The sequence below is a fragment of the Myxine glutinosa genome, chromosome 4, assembly GCF_964187855.1.
Source record: "Myxine glutinosa chromosome 4, kmMyxGlut1.1, whole genome shotgun sequence".
Taxonomy (NCBI): domain Eukaryota; kingdom Metazoa; phylum Chordata; class Myxini; order Myxiniformes; family Myxinidae; genus Myxine; species Myxine glutinosa.
The window spans coordinates 155,359,978-155,374,598 of record NC_136264.1 but is presented as its reverse complement, the minus strand read 5'-3'; the positions used below and the strand labels follow the sequence as shown (position 1 = coordinate 155,374,598).

At 41.5% G+C, this 14,621-nt stretch overlaps 1 protein-coding gene across 3 annotated transcripts in view; it reads left to right on the top strand.

Annotated features, from left to right (window-relative positions):
• The window catches only part of CASP6 (caspase 6), a 75,821-nt gene that overhangs the window by 17,964 nt on the left and 43,236 nt on the right, over window positions 1–14,621 (top strand). For 2 of the 3 annotated variants that reach the window (XM_068104386.2, XM_068104387.2), the window contains exons 2-3: window positions 4,257–4,298; window positions 14,562–14,604. In XM_068104386.2, coding sequence (XP_067960487.1) covers window positions 4,257–4,298; window positions 14,562–14,604 — 85 coding nt within the window. Of the gene's footprint in view, window positions 1–4,081; window positions 4,158–4,256; window positions 4,299–14,561; window positions 14,605–14,621 lie in introns of those variants that run through there. The other variant, XM_068104388.2, reaches the window with a different exon arrangement.

Below are 14,621 nucleotides of genomic sequence, written 5' to 3'. Positions count from 1 at the left end.
TGTGTTACAGCCTGAATTTACAGTTGATTAAATTTAGATTTTTGTCACTGATATACACATAAGACCCCACAATGCCAGTTTTTACAAATGTTTCCAAAAAAAAAATCGCAAATGTCTTGCGTTAATAAGTATTCAACCCCTTTACTATGACACAACAAATCGAGTTCATGTGCAGCGAATTTCTTTTGATCATCCTTCAAAAGTCTCCACAACTTGATTGGAGTCCAACTTTCTATACAAGGTCCCACAGTTGACAGTGCATGTTTGAGCAGAAAATATACCATGAAGTCCGAGGAACTGTCCATAGAAGTCCGAGATAGAATTGTGAGGTGGCATAGATATGGGGAAGGGTATAAAACAATTTCTAGTGCGTTGAAAGATCCCAAGAGCACAGTGAGCTCCATCATTTGGAAATGGAAAGAATATGGAAGTACCCAGACTCTTCCCAGAGCTGGCTGTCCGACCAAAATAAGCAACTGGGCAAGAAGGACCTTGGTCAGGGAAGTGACGAAGAACGCAATGACCATTTTGACTGAATGACAGAGTTCCTTCGCTGAGATGTGAGAACCTGCCGGAAGGACAACAGTCTCTGCAGCATTTCACAAATCTAGGCTTTATTAGAGTGCCCAAATGGGAGCCACTCCTGAGAAAAAGGTACATGACAGCATGACTGGAGTTTGCAAAAAGGCACATGAAGGACGCTGAGAGCATGAGGCAAAAGATTATGTGGTCTGATAAGACAAACATCGAACTCTTTGGCCTGAAAGCAAAGCCCTACATTTGGCAGAAACTGAGAACAGCTCATCACCCATCTAACACCATCCCTACCATGAAGCATGGTTGTGGCAGCATCATGCTATGGGGATGCTTTTCAGCAGTAGGGACTATGAGACTTATCTGGATAACGGGACCAATGAATGGAGCCAAATACAGGCAAATCCTTAAGGATAACCTGCTTCAAAGTACAAAAGACGTTAGACTGCAGCGAAGATTTACGTTCCAACAGGGCAATGACACCAATCATACGGCCAAAGCAACACTGGAATGGCTTCAGAACAAGAATGTGAAAGTGCTTGAGTTGCCCAGCCAAAGCACAGACTTGAAACCCATTGAGAATCTGTGGAAAGACACGAAGATTGTTGTTCATCGACGCTCCCCATTCAACTTGACAGAGCTTGAGCAAATCTGCAAGTAAGAATAGGATAATCTCCCCAAATCCAGATGTGCAAAGCTGATACAGACATCCCCAAGAAGACTCGAGGCTGTAATCGCTGCCAAAGGCGCTTCTACGAAATATTGACTCTGGGGGTTGAATACTTATGTAAATTAGATATTTCTCTATTTCATTTTTAATTATATATTTAAAATTTCCAAAAAATATAATTCCACTTTGCTATTATGGGGTATTTTGTATAGATCAGTCACAAAAAATCTCATTTTAATCCATTTAAAATTCAGGCTGTAACACAACAAAATGTGAAAAAATCCAAGGGGTGTGAATACTTTATAAAGGCAGTGTATGTGATGCAGTGATGTTAGCTGACTTCCAGGTAGATGGAATGTGATCTAGGGCAAATGACAGGGTGACAGAGCAATTAGCATGTCACCTTCAAATTGGTCTCAGAAGGTTTAACCCTATCACCTTCAGATCGTTGGTTTCATAAGAATTATTATGTCACCTTCTAATTTTTCATCTCAGGGAGAGTTACAATTACCACATCACCATGTTACCTTCGGATTGTCACCCAGCAGCCACATTAATGGCTTTCAGAGATGGAGTAGATTACCTGCCTTGTTTGATCTGGCACCGGTCCATGCTCTGTTTAACATTTCATTCCCTTGGACCAATTTTAGGCGAGTGTGATGAAAAGTCCGCATCCCCTAAAAGATTCTTCTAACTAAATATTAAAAGTTTATTTGAAGAAGTGTTTTTTTTTTAGGAAGCAGCAGGTTTGTTGAGCTGAAGGAGAGTGAAGCTTTACAGTTTACAGTGCGATCTTATAAAGGGCTTGGACGTTGTATATCACATGAAATAAAGGAACATCAGTGCACATTAGCTTCACATGTTATAGCATGTAATTAACAAGAGGTGTTACAAGGGCATGCTGGAGTACATTTGATCTAACCCTTGATGAATGACCTATTCGACAAAGGTTAGAATCTGAGCACCACTGTCTGCACCTTTGTTATTCAAAACCATTGGGATTACAGTTTCCTTAGCAATTTGTTTCTCATTTAGATGAGGATGACTCGATTTTCTTTTCATATCTTTGATTATCTAATGTGTAAAATGTGTGTGTGTGTGTGTGTGTGTGTGTGTGTGTGTGTGTGTGTGTGTGTAAATGTGTGTGTGTAAAAGTGTGTATGTGTAAAAGTGTGTATGTGTAAAATGTGTGCATGTGTAAAATGTGTGTGTGTGTGTGTGTGTATGTGTGTGTGTGTAAATGTGTGTGTGTGTAAAAGTGTGTGTATGTGTAAAATGTGTGCATGTGTAAAATGTGTGCATGTGTAAAATGTGTGTGTGTACAATGTGTTTGTGTGTGGGTGCGTGTGTGTGTAAATGTGTGTGTGTAAAATGTGTGTGTGTGTGTAAATGTGTGTGTGTAAAAGAGTGTGTGTGTGTGTGTGTAAATGTGTGTGTGTAAAAGTGTGTGTGTGTGTGTGTGTGTGTGTGTAAATGTGTGTGTGTGTAAATGTGTGTGTGTGTGTGTACATGTGTGTGTGTGTGTGTGTACATGTGTGTGTGTAAAATGTGTGTGTGTTTGTGTGTGTAAATGTGTGTGTGTAAAAGTGTGTGTGTAAATGTGTGTGTGTAAAAGTGTGTGTGTAAAAGTGTGTGTGTGTAAAATATGTGCATGTGTAAAATGTGTGTGTGTGTTAAAGTGAGAGTGTGTAAAATGTATGTGTGTTTGCATAAAAGTGAGTGTGTGTAAAATATGTGTGTGTGTGTGTGTGTGTAAAATGTGTGTGTGTGTGTAAAAGTGTGTGTGTGTAAAATGTGTGCATGTGTAAAATGTGTGTGTGTTAAAGTGAGAGTGTGTAAAAGGTGTGTGTGTGTTTGTGTAAAAGTGAGTGTGTGTGTGTGTAAAATGAGTGTTTGTGTGTGTAAAAGTGGGAGTGTGTGTAAAATGTGTGTGTATATGTGTGTTTGTGTGTGTAAAATGTGTGTGTATATGTGTGTTTGTGTGTGTAAAATGTGTGTGTATATGTGTTTGTGTAAAAGTGAGTGTGTGTGTGTAAAATGAGTGTTTGTGTGTGTGTGTGTGTGTGTGTGTGTGTGTGTGTAAAAGTGGGAGTGTGTGTGTGTGTAAAATGAGTGTTTGTGTGTGTGTGTGTGTGTGTGTGTGTGTGTGTGTAAAAGTGGGAGTGTGTGTGTGTGTAAAATGAGTGTTTGTGTGTGTGTGTAAAAGTGGGAGTGTGTGTGTGTGTAAAATGTGTGTGTATATGTGTGTTTGTGTGTGTAAAATGTGTGTGTAAAAGTGTGATGTATGTGAAAAAGATGTGTGTGTGTGTGTTGTGTGTGTGTGTGTGTGTGTGTGTGTGTGTGTGTGTGTGTGTGTGTGTGTGTCTGTGTGCGCGCAAAAGAGAGGATATGGTGAAATGTAAGGGGTAGTGGAATGTATGGTATGGATCATGAAATGGTGAAGATGGAGAGTGGCATCAAATTCTGCTATTTTACTTGTACCTGTAAAGTGAGACTTGTGTATATGTCACAGTTATTGCATGTGCAAGATAATGATCAGGCGTGCAAAAGGACTGGAAGTCAAGTAGAGGAACAGTAATAAACAGGAAGGTGGTTACGAAAGAGAGGAGGAGGAGCTGTGGGGTTTTTTCTGGGAACAAACCATTATTATGCCGAAGGGGTGGAGGTAGTTTTATCTGACTATAAATCACCTTTATTTTATGATTTTGCTTTTTTACCTTTGTCAAGCACAACAAAAATTGGTGTCTTGGAGCTTTTCTGTTGAGACATATTGTTGAGCATTCCATTATTTCTCATTTATCCGAGTAAGGAATAATAATTTAATTCAAATCGCTCATCTTCTGCACACCTTTACGAGTGGTACATTTTACAACAGGTGCTTCAATAAGGAAGCTGATGTCATACACCCCATTACTATTTGTCTGAATTTTGATTCTGCTTGTGCTTTGGTGAAGTACGCTATTGTTTGCCGCACTCCATATTGTTGTTGTATTGATCACACAGTCAAAGTGTCCGACTGATGAAAGCATTGTTTGACCAATTTGTCTTTCAGGCATTGAGGAAGTAGACTGTAACCTGCAGAGACCTGAAAAAGGTATGGACACAAATGGTGGCTCAATAATGCAATATGTCAGTGAACGATTTTTGTGTTTATTTACCAATTCACAAATGTTACATTTTGTTAAAAAATTAACATTTGGATTGTGTCGTTTTCCCACAGCTACTTGAATTAATCTATTTCGGAGTTATTTATTTATGCCTTTGTTTCCCATGATTATTCCCACAGGTGTAGAGGTAGGTGTAGACGTGTAGAGTGTAGGTGTAGGTGTCGAGGCTGCGTAGGCAGGGTGTGCTCCGCAAAGTGTACCTTCTGTCGGGTGTACGTTTAGCTTGATGTCCCTGATACTAGAAGTAGTTGGTGGGAGTCAAATATTTCATGTTGTCTTTCACATAGAGTGGGCGAGTTATTGCTGGAGTCCTCGGAACAAGTCACAAATGATTACCCTAAACTCTGGTTACCTTCTCTGGTTACCTTCTCTGGTTGAGCCTTCTCTGGTTGAGCCTTCTCTGGTTACCCTCTCTGGTTGACCCTTCTCTGGTTACCTTCTCTGGTTGAGCCTTCGCAGGTTACCTTCTCTGGTTTAGCCTTCTCAGATATTCCTCAAAACCTGATTACACCGCTTGCTATCTCGGAGTACCTCCGCACACCCAGGTGTTCACATGCCATTTGTGAATGGCCTTATTTGGCTATGAAGGGCAACTGTATGTTTATCTGGACTTTGATTGCTCGTTCAAGGATTCTACATCATAGTGGAAGCGGAATACACCTTGGGACATTGAGTCTCGGGTGAATGAATTAGTCATTTTAAAATCCTTATTTCCCCTTTGGTTTACTTATACAGTGGAGAACAGAACCTAAACACTCAACTTCCTCGAACATTTCGAACTTCCTCCTCGAGCTTTTTCTTGAATTCACGTTTGGCCAAATTTGTCTTCTTCCCATTGATAATCTTATTAATCTGTTCTTCTTGAATCCATTGTGTTGCCATGGACTCTTCAGTGTGGGCGGTATCATCACCAAGATACTATATCCCATGGGATTTTTGACGTCTACATCAGAGTACAGACATGATTTAGGATGTGTATCATCCTCAACTAAACAATGGCAGATGAGACGATGACATGACATCCCTCTGAGGTCGGCAAAATGAGTACCAGCTTACTGGGAACAGGGGCACTGCATCAGCGGCACAGTGGCTCTTCCAGAAACGATTCAATCAGCAGCCGCGGGCTGCACACAAAACACCCAGCAATTCAGTTTATGAGGGGAGCATGTTCATTTAAACTTTAAAGCAAGGCATGGGTTCAACTCACACTGGAAGCCTCATATTCGTGGCACATAATGTTCCTTTCTTTTTAAAAATCTCTCCATGCATGTCTTTGTTTATATTTTGTGTTCGTATATCCATTGTAGAAGGATTTTTTGTATACATAATCGAGGCTCATGGATGAGCTAGTACGAGTACACTGAACGGATCAGGGTACAACAGGACAAAAGGAACAGCTGACGAAGGGGGGAAACACCAACAACAGAGCCGAAGGCCAAGACAGAGGGATGTGGACAAACAATTGGTGCGCGGAGGAATGGGGGGCAGCAGAGAATGCATAGAATGGATAAGATGGATACAGAAGGAAACTCTCAGGAGGGAAAATTGGAAGGAGGAGGGATTGGGGTGGGTGAGAGAATGGGATTGATTAAGGATTACACCGCTAGCCCAAAGTGTATTTTGCTATCACTATGATGGTGTAATCCTTTAACTTTCTGTGCACTGTTCTCCATAAATACTCATATAGTACAGGTATTATCTGAAGAATAATATGCTTGCACCATGTCTTGCACAGTAAGAATATGTCCATTAGCCAATTATTATATGGAAACGCTAATAAAAATTATGAAGGTTGTAACTCGGTAGCAAAAACTCAGTTTGATCTGGATTGATAATTTTGGCAAAATTTTGCCAGGTCCCGGATTTCCTCGGAACTCGGATAACTTTGCATTCCATCACGCGTATGTAAATTGATCGCATGAGGGATGCTTGGCCTCAATCGAAGCTGAAGTGCATGATTATGATTACATTTCCTGCATGCATTGGCTGATATTACAATTATCAGATCAGCCAAAAGTCGAACAGCGGTTCTTAGGCAGCCATTAGGTGAATTTAATGATGAGCGTTGAGCAGTCCAAAACCAGGATATCCTCTAAAATATTTGTACAGGTATCAGCCATGCACATCTGCATTTGGGGAGTTTCTCCCATTCTTCCTTGCAGATTTTCTCAAGCTCTGTCAGGTTGGATGGGGAGTGTCAGTCAACAGCAATTTTCAAGTCTTTCCAACGATTATTATCAATGGGATTCAAGTCTGGGCTTTGGCTGGGCCACTCAAGGACTTTCACATTCTTGTTCTGAAGCCATTCCAGTGTTGCTTTGGCCGTATGTTTGAGGTCATTGTCCTGTTGGGACATAAATCTTGGCCACAGTCTAAAATATTTTGCACTCTGATGCAGGTTCTCCTCAAGGATTTGCCTGTATTTGGCTCCATTCATTGTTCACTCTATCATTACAAGTCTCCCAGTCCATGCTGCTGAAAAGCATTCCCATAGAGTGATGCTGCTACCACCATGCCTCACAGTAGGGATGGTGTTAGACACGTGATGAGCTTTGCTTTGTTCCGTCAGACGTAGCGCTTTGCATTCAAGTCAAAGAGTTCAATTTTTGTCTCATCAGACCACATAATCTTTTGCCTCATGCTCCGAGTCTTTCAGGTGCCTTTTTTTCAAACACCAGGCATGCTGTTATGTGCCTTTTCTCAGGAGAGGCTTCCATCCGGCCACTCTCCCATAAAGCCTAGATTTGTGAAGTGCTGCAGAGACTGTGGTCCTTCCGGCAGGTTCTCCCATCTCAGCCAAGGAACTCTGTAGTTCTGTGAAAGTTGTCATTGTGAAATTTTATGTGAAAACATCATCCGAATGAACCTTGTAACAAGTGTTCAAAGTCGCCTCACTCCACAGTAGTAGTTTTATGCTATCTTTCCTTTTTGTAAAGTTAGGTGTGGCAAGACGCCCTATTGGAAAAGATGCCCCCACTTGATAAGCAGAACTATTTAGGAACGAAGACCCTGTGTTGTGTGAAACTATTTACCCACATTCCAGTACCACTGTCTCAGCTTGACGAGGCTAGTATTGCGTAAATAGGGTTTCATTATTTAGGCGTGAACACTCGTAAATTTTCTCCTGGATAATTTGACTACTGGTATCACTGTATAAACTTGCTTGCCATGGAAATACAACGACAGCACCATCTCCTCTTCCTGTTCAGGCTGGAGTTCCCCAAGGCAGTGTTCTGGGCCCTGTGCTTTTTCTGGTCTTCATCAATGATCTCTCTGACTCTCTTGAAAATCCTCTCTATCTCTTTGCTGATGACTCCACTCTCTGTCGCTCCATTCCTCATCCCTCAGATCGGCAGTCTGCAGCCTCCTCACTCTCTGCAGATCTGGACAAAATCACAGACTGGGCAAACAAGTGGAACATGTCTTTCAATCCTGATAAATCTCACACTCTTACGATGTCTCTCCGAAAAGACCGACTGGACAACCCTCCCATCTACTTTCTGAATAATCCTCTCCAAGAAGTTCTGTCACTCAAGCTTTTGGGTCTCACTATCTGCCATGATCTTTCCTGGGAAAACTACATTTCCAAGCTGGCCTCCAAAGCCAGTCGCCGACTGGGCATCCTCCATCGTGCGAAGTCCTTCCTTGGCACACCTGAGCTCCTCACCACATACAAGGCTTTCATCCGCAGCTCAATGGAGTACTGCTCCCCCCTCTGGGCTAGTGCTCCTGCCTCACACCTAGCTCGTCTTCACGCTGTTGAAACCAAAGCTTTCAGAATTATTGGAATCTCCCGCGATGAAGCTATCTCTGAGGGCCTTTCACTCACTCACCGCAGGCAGGTAGGTGGTCTTTCTGTCTTCTACCGACTCCTCTCCGGCCTTGCACCCCCAGCTCTCTCTGTGCTCTGTCCCCCAAATATTCCTACAGGTCGCACAAGATCTGCCAGCAACCCTCTGATGGTTAAACTGCCGAAATCTCGGCTCTCTGCTCACCTTCACTCTTTCATTCCTCTTTTCTCCCGCCTCTGGAACAAACTCCCTCACTCCCTTCAATCCCACTCGTCCCTCCAGGTCTTTAAAACAGCTGTTCACCACCATCTCTTATCTTACCCCATCCAAAACCTTGATCTGTTCTACCCCCGCTAATTCACCCCAAATCCACCTTGTTTGAAATTCCAACTTCTTTCCTGGAAGTCCTGGCAGTGTCCATATGTTTTATACCTCTCCCACCCCCCCCCCTTCCCATGCCCCCACCCCCCCAAAGCCCTCTCCTTCTCACAGATCTCTTGATGTCTCCATGTCTCTCGGTCCCTGCTCTCAAATGTTGTGTTCGTGTCCTTCCCCGTCTCTCCCCATCTTGTCTACCGCTCCAGATGTTATATGTTTTATGTGTCGGTTTGTCTTTCTGTGTGATTAATGTTCGCTCTTTCACGAGCCTCGATCTTGTATACAACAACAACAACAAAAAAAAATTATGGTCAATCTGTTTCCATTGGTACATGTAATGCACAAATACATGAGTGCTCCACAAACTTGCAAATAACGTTCACATGGGAGCAAAATACTCCCACTAGGATGGGGAAAGTTGCTTAGTACTGGTGGCTTACTCCTGCCTGAGGAGGCGTCTTGACCCTGAGTAATATATTTACTTATGCATACCTGTTATTGATATACACGTATGCCTGCATACCATCTGCTACGACTGTTAAATGATCTCAGTAATCATAAATCAAATAAATCATTCAGGGTCTTGGGGAACATAAAGGGTCTTCAAAGTTCGAAGGAGTCTCAGCAGTCTAAAGTGTCGAAAGGTATATTCCAACAGTACATAATTAATAGACAGGATGCAACCGACGTTCAAACAGTATGTCATTAATAGATATATAGTCACATGCTTTCACCGCCTCACAGATTCATGGACCGTGTTTTTCAGTTTTATATATATTTGAAGAAGAAGAAGACGTTTTAGTTGCAAATATACATATACACATACATAAATAACCATATACGTTTGCTCCATTAAAATAAGGTTATTATTACTACCTCTATAGATGGACGTTCTGTTTTCACTCTCGCCTGTTTGTTTGTCTGTCTGTTTGTAAACAGGATATCTCAAAAAGTTGTTTTTCAGCTGAAATTTGATGGATTCAGCCGGAATTTGGTGGAGAGGTTGGGTATGCGACACGGACGGAATTATTAGATTTTGGTGAAGATCCAAATCCGGATGAGAATTTAATATATTTCTAAATGATTCTTCACCATTGAGTGATAGGGCCAAAACGATATATAGCATGATATTTCAAAAAGTTGGGGACGACGTTTGACAAAAATTGGTGGATAAGTTGGGTAAGTGACAAGAACAAGACGATTACATTTTGGTTCAGGTCGGATCCAAATCAGACCGATCAGTGGATACAAAACGTAAACTGCTCAGCGTGGCAGAGGTATGCGCTCTACCGAGTGCTGTTATAGTTATTGTTGTTATTATTATTACTAGGGCATGCCCGTACTATATATATGCCCGTACTATATATCTATCTAAAATTATATTCCCCCCCTCTATTTACATGAAATGTTTTGGTCCATTCGCAACGCCAAAGCGAACGGCGAACGGCTTGCGAGTACAGTGACAATCCCCCCCCCCTCTATTTACATGAATGGTTTGGTCCATTCGCAACGACCACAGAACCCCCCCCTCTATTTACATGCAATGGTTTGGTCCATTCGCAACGCCAAAGCGAACGGCGAACGGCTAAATCGCCATAGCTCGGTAAGTACTTGTCCGATTAATTTCAAACCTTGAAAAGGCACATCCTCGGGTCCCCAGCAATATACCTGGCAAGTTTCAAGTATATCGGACCGGTAGTTGTCGAGAAATCGTTGTCGCATACATACACACACACATACACACAGAGATTAATGGAATTATAGATAGATTAGTATTATTATTACTAGGGCATGCCCGTACTATATATAAGCTAGGACGTGCCCGTACGTGGGTGCCCGTTCCTTGCCAAAAAAAAAAAAAAAAAAATTTGTGTAGGGGTGTGTGTGTGTAAACATCCTAGGGCGTGCCCGTACGTGGGTGCAAAAAAACATGCGTGCAAACAACAACAACAAAAAAAAACTTTGAAACCACGTGGCAGTAACGACCACAGAACCCCCCCCCCTCTATTTACATGAATGGTTTGGTCCATTCGCAACGACCACAGAACCCCCCCCTCTATTTACATGCAATGGTTTGGTCCATTCGCAACGCCAAAGCGAACGGCGAACGGCTAAATCGCCATAGCTCGGTAAGTACTTGTCCGATTAATATGAAACCTTGAAAAGGCACATCCTCGGGTCCCCAGCAATATACCTGGCAAGTTTAAAGTATATCGGACCCGTGGTTGTCGAGAAACAGCGGTCACAGACAAACAAACAAACGTACAAACGTACAAACGTACAAACGTACAAACAAACACACAGAGATTACTGGAATTATAGATAGATTATGGGCTGAGAGGATGGCCTAACCCGAGAGTATGCACACTCACCTCTGAGCTGTCTAGCCTGGGTTTGAATCCCGACCAGGGCATGGTAATTCATCAATGTGTGTGCTGTCCCTCAGATGGTAGAATTTGTTGGTGGACGTTAAAGATCCCATGGTTTCCTTCTGGAAGAGTAGGCGAGCTATCACCGGCACCTTGAACAAATTTCAAATTCCTGTTGTAATAGAGGGCATTGCATCAGCAGCACAACTGTACCCTCAGCCAATGATGCTACCCCACAGCCTTGTGCTGCACATGAAAGAAGAATGATTATTATGTTATTATCAGAAGTACCCGGCGTTGCCGGGCGGGGGAGGAGGGGGGGAGGGGGAGGGGAGTGGGGGGGGAGGGGAATGGGGGAAAGGGGAGGGGGGGGGAGGAAGTGGTGGGGAGGGGAGCGGAAGTGGTGGGGAGGGGGAGGGAGGGATCTATAGTACAGCAGGCAGCGTGGAGTCTGGCGGCGAGGATGGAACATCACGTGATCGCTCTGAGCGAATCAGCGAGATGCTCTGGCACAGGCTGAGATCAGTGTATAATGTTCCTCGCTGAAATGCGCTAAGTTAAATATGAATAAAAAATATGGATCTCGTCATTGGAGGTCATTTTTAGGTAGGCCATGTCCTTCCCAGGCCCAATGGCCATGTCTATGCCAAAAATCAAGTACGTGAGCCTCTCCGTTTAGGAGTCTAGAGGTAACACACACACACACACACACACACACACACACACACAGTGTTTTATTTATATAGATTAGTAAAAAATATTTACCACAGGTGTGTGCACTCGAAATCTCCAATATTCACCCATTTATGAATACATTTTCAGGAACAATATAGAATCATAGACCAATATTTGGGGATTATCGTCCAATAAAAACCATCATTTTACACCCAAGGGGCAGTTTGCAATTGTTTTTAACGCCATGTTTCAAAGTGAAGTTACAGACACAAATGACTCTCGTTTACAGATTTTTGTCTGGAAAATGTGAATGTTTACACGTCTGTTAAGTTTACACGTCTACGAGGGCAGTCTTTCGCTTAAAATGCAGGGCAAGAGGATTTATTTATTAATTTATCTATCTATCTATCCAGCATTCTAATAAGTCAGGTGCCTTCAATACCATTGCATTTTCGTCTATTCCTATTTTTTGGCCTATATGAGCTGTAGTTACTCATGGTGAAAAATAGGTTTAAGTCAAAAGTGTTGTTTACATCTTACCCCACCTTGTGATTTTGTCCTATCACACTTTTCATGCAATTATATTGTACCTGTTTTACTGAATAGTACGTTTTATGGTACTTTATAGAGTATTTTTCAGTACTGGTCATATTTTTATGAACTATCCTATGGTACTCTTATTGTGTTTTTAGAATAGTATGCTGCCATATACTGTACAATATAATATATGTCATAATGTCATATATATATATATATATAATTGATTGCAGGTGCTTCACAAACAGGATGTTATAATACAAAGTTTGCTGTCCCTCGGATGGATACAAAACTGAGTATCCAGTCTACTTGCCTAAGTTGGTGGACGTGAAAGGTCCTACTGTGTCTTTTCCAAAGAGTCGGTGAGTTATCACCAGTACCCTGAGCAAATCCAAAATTCCTATTCTGACTGCAGCCTGGAAGACACTTAGGCAGACCACCCATTATTGGTTCACGAGTTATCAAACAGAGTGACCACTATATTCGTCATGGGTGTGTGTCTGTAGTATGTCTGTCTGTCTGGCCGCAGCATAACTACCCGATGATATCATCCGATCTTGATGAAACTTGGGTGGGAGGTTGATATCATGATCTAGTTGTGTCCTGCCTAGAGTGGGCGTATTGCGCGCATTGGGGGCGGAGCCACGCCCGAAAAAGATGTCTTTTTAGGGGGTAATCGATTTCAAGCTACATCTTCTCCGAGGGAGTTGGTGGAATCTGACAGGGGTTTCGATATTTGGTTAGGCCAACCAATGTTATGTGTCTAGCCCCACGGAGCTCGATTTTTCATTTTCGCCCCAAGGTCAAGGTCACAAGGTCACGAAAATTAGAAAAGTCTTTTTGATGGTTTTATTACATTGTTCGCTTCCTGATAAGGTGAAATGTCGTACATGATCTTATATTATCACATACATCATGAAATACAAGTTTTCCAACAAATTTCAGAATCTTCGACCTTTGAAGGTCACAAAGGTCAAATTTTCAAAGTTGTCGGAATCAAACCGAATTTTCGGTATTGTGGAGCTAACTAACCTCATAACTGATTATACATTATTTTGTATCTCATTTCAAGGTCAGTAACCTTCGTTTTGACATTTCAAGTTCACAAAGGTCAAATTTTCAAAGTTGTCGGAATCGAACCGAATTTTCAGTATTGTGTAGCTAACTAGTCTCATAACAGATAATATACATTCCTATTTATATATTTTCAATGTCGGTTTTGACCTTTGTCATTGAATACCGTTCGCTCGTGAACCATCGTCGTCTCCTGACTTGTAATCCTTACCATTGGACAGGGAAGGGATAGACATTAGATAGCATTAGAAGGGAAGGGATAGAAGCATTTTCTATTGACATTTTCAGTAGATTAACCTGTGGGGAAGGAAAGAACCTGCAGAAGGGAATGTACAACAAAAGACTTGGGAGGTTGTAGGATTGTAGGAGCTGATGCCATCACATTTAGTTGTACAGGAGGTGATGAGGCCATTTAGTAGCTTCCTCACCTTTTTGAGTATGTACATCATGGTGGTTAATGATCAGAATGTAATGGGGAAGACGAGTAGCGACAGAGAGGAATGGTTTGCACACTCTAGCTTTTCAAAACAAAACTACATTTATATAGAGTTTTAGCACCCAGCCATAAGTGTTGAGCACAAATTGCCTATATGATCAACATCAACATTGTCATATGAATTATTGAAGTACACCTCTCAGGAGGTGAGACCTCTTGATTTGTTACAGTACTGTGTTACACGTGTACGGTAACACATATATTATTTGCCAAAATGGCATCGGAGGTTGGACAGAGACAGTATGCAAAGGGCATTGAAAAAGTAATACAAACTAGAGACACATTAGATTAAAATGTGCAAAAAAGTAAAAGATTTCTATGATAATTTTGTTTTTGTAGGATTGTCCAAGTATTCAAAGTGTTCAAACATACACACACACCATCTACGTTTATTGAGTACTGTTTGTGAAAAAATTGTTTCTGAAAAAAATTAATGTTTCACCATAAATCTTTTAAATTAAATGAACAGCATTATAACTAATTAATTGACATATGTGGGAAAATTACATGCTCAGACCAGGTATCGAACCTCCTGGTCTGGGCATCTAATTTTCCCACATATGTCAATAAATAAATATTTTTAGTTAAAAAGGTACACAAATGATTGATTGTTGTATTTTGAAAAACAAAAATATCTTGGTATATCTTGTACTATTGTGAGTATCTTGTTTGTATAACATTTTTGAACATACCTTGTATTTGGTGTATTGGGATTTGCAATTGTAGGTTGTTCTCTGTCCCCAAATGATCGTGCACATCCTATTTCATCACTTAATAATACACTGCAGTCAAGTTTCAATGAGAATCTAGAAAGTAAATGACGATAACTGAGAAAGTGTTTAAATGTGGTCCTCTTTTTTTCTTTTCCAGCTTTGAAAACGGTTGACATAATGGAGGATGAAGTCGATTTTGGGTATGACAGTTATCTTT